The sequence below is a fragment of the Saccostrea cucullata genome, unplaced genomic scaffold (assembly GCF_032062105.1).
Source record: "Saccostrea cucullata isolate Sc308-1 unplaced genomic scaffold, CSIRO_AGI_Scuc_v1 ctg5988, whole genome shotgun sequence".
In the NCBI taxonomy this organism is placed as follows: Eukaryota; Metazoa; Mollusca; class Bivalvia; order Ostreida; family Ostreidae; genus Saccostrea; species Saccostrea cuccullata.
The window spans coordinates 36,284-41,438 of record NW_026931102.1 but is presented as its reverse complement, the minus strand read 5'-3'; the positions used below and the strand labels follow the sequence as shown (position 1 = coordinate 41,438).

The window sequence follows — 5,155 nt, the reverse complement described above, 5'->3', positions numbered from 1 at the left end:
CTGAGTATCATGTAACAACTTTCCAGTTTTAAACCAGAGGCCATGAAATTCACAATTTTAAAAGCGGCACTATTGCTTATCATAATTATAAACTAAACATGCTTACTCTATTTACTTAATACCCAGAGGTAGATCAGAATAACAAAGAGAAAATGCACTTCCACTTTAAAACCAGTTGTGCATCCCACCCCAAAGGTACCACTGACCATGTGGCCACATATTTCAAAATTTTGGAAATTTTATCATGAATTTTATTTCATCATAAACGGTAGATAAATACCAAAAAAAAAACAGATTTCAAAGCATAAATTTATTTTCAGACTATGTACCTCTCCCCTAATACCCCTGACCAAGGGGCCCTGAAATTAATCAGTTTGGAAGATGCACTGACTTGCTAATCTTAACTATATATACTTGGATCATTAGCATAATACCCAGGTGCAAAGGAAACTATTTTCAGAGAATTAATGTATTTTCACTAGTATATAATCAAAAGAGCCCACCCCCTATAAACTAAATGGCAAATCCCCTGACACAGGGGCCATGAAAATCACAAATTTGGTTGAGGCATTATAACTATAAGTTAGTTTATTTAAACCCAGGATCTGAGAAAAAGATTTTCAAAGAATTAGTATATTTTCACTATATAATCATTAGACCCCGCCCTAACATCTGAAACACTGACCCCGGGGCCATAAAATTCACAATTTGGGAAGAGGCACTCTTGCTCATCATAACTATGTACTTAGTTCATTTAATGCCCATTAGAAGAGACGATTTTCAAAAAACTAGTGCATTTTCACTATATAATCAATAGAGCCCCACCCTAACACCAGAACCCCTGACCCTGGGGCCATAAAATTCACAATTTTAAAAGAGGCACTCTCGCTCATCATAACTATGTTCTCAGCAGAGAAGAAGATTTTCAAAGAAATAGTTTTTTCACTATAATATATAACCCATGAGCAGAGAAGAAGATTTTCAAAGAAATAATGCATTTTCACTATATAATTTATTTAGCCCCGCACTAGCACTAGAGCTCATGGCCCCAGGGCCATGAATTTCATAATTTTGATAGAAGACTCAATGCTGATTACAATCATGCAAACAATTTGACTGCTTGATATTTAGGAGTAAAGAAGAAGATTTTTACAAATTGCATTAGGTTTAGTGGTTTTGGCCCCACCCCTCAGACCCCAGGAGGGCAGGGGCCATAAAATTTACAAATTTTGTTCCGCTTTATCCATAGATGCTTTATACCAAATTTGGTTGAAATTGGTTCAGTGGTTCCAAAGAAGAAGCTAAAAATGTTCAAAAGTTTACGACCGACGTACGACTGACGACGACGGACGAAGAGATAGCAATAGGTCACCTGAGTTTACTCTTTGTGCTACAAAAATGAACATGTTAAAAATACATACCTTTCTTGATACACAGGTAAATAAAATAAAATAGACAAAATGAACATCCTTATATATACAGAGAAATTTTAAGCAGATGTAAAGATATTTTTTAATTGAGTAATGAGTACATTAAATATTTACATTTAAAGTACAACATTTAAAATAAAACTTAACTAAGTCCTTGGACATCATAAACGCATTAAAATGACTCGTTGAATTTATTATTAGCATTTATTTCAAATGTTTTTAGCTCACCTGAGCCGAAGGCTCAAGTGAGCTTTCCTGATCAAAATTTGTCCGTTGTCTGTCGTCGACGCCGTCATCGTCGTAAACTTTTCACATTTTCATCTTATTCTCAAGAACCAATGGACCAATTTCAACCAAACTTGCCAAAAAGTATCCTTAGGTGAAGGGGATTCATGTTTGTCAAATGAAGGTCCACGCCCTCTTCTAAGGGGAGATAATTATGAATAAGCGAAAAAATAATGGCATCATTTAAAAATATTTTTCTCAAAAACCACTGGGCCAGGAAATATGGAACTCATGTTGAAGTATCCTCAAGTATTGAAGATTCAATTTTGTTCAAATCATGACCCACGGGGGTTGGGAGGGGCCACAATGGCCGTTTAAATTTTCACATACGAGTATGTAGGGAAAATCTTTTAAGATCTACTTCTCAAGAACCACTGGGCCAGGAAAGATGAAACTCATGTGGAAGCTGCACAGGGCTCTGGATTCTCTAAAACTGGGGCCGATATTCGGCCCCGTTTCCAATGCAAAAAACGGTACCTTTTTCCTAGCTGCAGATCTGTAGCGTTATGGTTTTATATATTTGTCTTTGACCATAGCGCTACAGATCCTGTAGCAAAAAAGGTGCAATTTATGGCGCAATATTCTTTTGCGCGCTTTTTGGGAGAATGTCTCCACTTTCAAGTATTGGTCAATCAACTACCTTTCACACTAATTCTATACACAATATGTAAATTTTATACTCCTCCCAACCTTTTATACTCGTCTCTACAAGTGAAAAGCTCGCTTGATTAAAATTATTTGTTATATTGCACTGAAAATCCACTTCTAGCGACTTTATTGCCTGTAGAGACAACTATAAATGGTCGAAAGGTGGATAAAATATACATATTGGCTACAGAAATTGTCTAGGATCAGGGAGTGAAAGGTAGTTGATTGAAAGTGGAGAAATTCTCCCCAAAAGCGGGCAAAAATATTGCGCCGTAAATTGCATCTTTTTTGCATTACAGGATCTGTAGCGTTATGGTCAAAGACAAATATATAAAACCATAACGCTACAGATCTTTTTCCCAAAAGAAATGTGTAAATTTCCTAATTTTAATAGCAAAATATTAATTAAAAAATAAAAGCCAATTAAACTTAAACGCAAAAACAGTACACACTTGCAAATGAAAGGGAAACAAACAAGTTCTGTGTACGACTGTTAATTAGTTCGTAATATTTGTTTTCAAATGTTACTTTCTGTCTGTTAAGCAATGATAAATTTACACACTGTAAAAGTTTTATCTTTGTACTTCACAGAGTTTTGGAGCTACTGTAAAAATAAGTTTTTGGACATCCTGACCTTTTTCATGAAACCTTAACATGATAGATCTTATTTACATCAGAGTGGGGTTATTACTATTGAGCTTTGGCTCACAGATTTCTTGTTGGTATTGCAGATACCCAAGAACAAGTAACCCCTTTTCAACTTCTGTTCAAAAAAACTCTGTCAAACAAATCTTTGAGATTAGTGTTTATGCAAGTACAATATTTGAGAAAACAAAACACAATGGGTATACAAGTATATATTATTTTTAATATTTTACAAGCAAAAGGAAGTAAGGCAATGTGAAAACTCTCTCTCTCTCTCTCTCTCTCTCTCTCATCATATTCTTTATTAAAGACATGGAATATACAAAGTACATTTAAAAACAAAAGGGAAAAAATGACTACAATATACATGAATTTTTACATTCTGCCATTTAAAATGAAAGATATGGAGAAGTAGATCGAAATAGTTCTTTTTCTCACTTAGTACGAAGAAAATTTACAACATTCTATTTACAGTATGATGCAATATATATTCGGACAAGATGGCGGCGTGTTTACATTCGATACGAAATTAGGTCAATTTTCGAGTATAGATATTGCAGTAAAAAACATGAAATAAATAATGAAACTTACCTAGTACTTTGTGAGATGCCCTTTTAGACGAATAACATTCATTAATCTCCGGGGAATAGATCGGTAGAGGCATTTAACGAAGTCTGGGCTGATCTCCCTCCAAATACACTGGATTTCGTGAAATAGATCATCCTTACTCGCGATCCTCCCAACTCGTGTCTGTAACTTTCTCTTGATAAGTAACCATAGATTCTCGATGATATTGATATCGGGACTTTGTGCAGGCCAGCTCATTCCAGTTATTCTATTTCTGTGCATAAATCCCTGGGTAGTTCTCGCACGATGTACGGGGGCATTGTCATCCTGGAATATATAGTCACCAGATGGAAAATGGCGAGCTATAACTGGCCACAGATTGTTATCAAGAATATCCTGGTATTTTTCAGCGTTAATATTTCCATTTACAGCCGTGATGGTACCAATTCCATGCCAAGTAATACACCCCCAGATCATGACCTCAAAGCATAGTTTCGAACGGCGCTGAGTCACCAAATCACCAGGCCTCTACCCTTCACCCCTCTTACGCCAAACATACACCCTTGAATCACGTCCAATAACAATTTTTGATTCGTCCAAGAAAATAACTTTTTTCCAAACTCCTTCCACTGTTAACTTTCGTTTTTCCTGGCACCATTACAACCTCTTTCTTCGATTTATCTCCCTTATCACTAGTTTCTTCTTTGATACACGTCTTGTAAATCCATGTTTATGTAAATGAAGTTGTAATGTACGCTTAGATACGGGAATATTCCTGTTTTCATTAAATTTATTTGTGATTTCTGTTAGACTGTCCCTCCTGTTAACTTTAACTAACCTTTCTAAGCATCTATAGTCACGTTCTGTCACAGTAGGCTGTCGACCACTTCGCGGGATGTTTTCCACTGAACCTCTCTCTTCAAAACGTTTTTTCAGTGATCCAATGGTGGAGTGGGATACACCGAGAACATCTGCCACATACCTGACAGTTTTTCCCTTATCAAGTAATTTCTTGGCGACTTCTTTCACCTCACTACTGAGTTCTTTTCCTTTTCTACCCATATCACTTTCAGTCGTCAAAATTTGTAAACAAAGCAGACGAAAATAAAATCACGTGACATATCAAATGTCACATGACCATCGGAGGTTAAAAATAACTACGCAAAATACCAACGATATTTTTAAACTTTTTTTATTTACATCAAAATATGTAAGTTACAGGACGAAAATGTAAACACGCCGCCATCTTGTCCGAATATATATTGCATCATACTGTATGTTTTTTAATACATGGTCACACTCATTCTTTTAAAGCTTTGTTTGACATTTTCTCATCAAATTAAACAAATCTAGAATCACGACTGCCAGGACCATCGTTACCATGGTAACAGAACTAAGGGCAGGTGCACCAGAGATGACAGGTTTGGCAGTAGTAGTAGTAGTAGTAGTAGTAGTAGTAGTAGTAGTTGTAGTAGAATAAGTATACTTGTCTTAAAAATTAAAAAAAAACTCTGACGTTAATGTCACCTGATACATGTACAAAATACAAGTCTAAGAGCACCTTTATTTTATTGATGTCC

The 5,155-nt window shown here is 35.7% G+C and overlaps 1 protein-coding gene across 1 annotated transcript; it reads right to left on the bottom strand.

Annotated features, from left to right (window-relative positions):
* Nucleotides 1–4,232: 4,232 nt before the first annotated feature.
* On the bottom strand, nucleotides 4,233–4,637 carry LOC134231397 (uncharacterized). Its single transcript, XM_062713360.1, has one exon. It carries the CDS (start codon nucleotides 4,635–4,637, stop codon nucleotides 4,233–4,235), a length of 405 nt encoding a protein of 134 aa, XP_062569344.1.
* Between the last annotated feature and the right edge of the window lie 518 nt (nucleotides 4,638–5,155).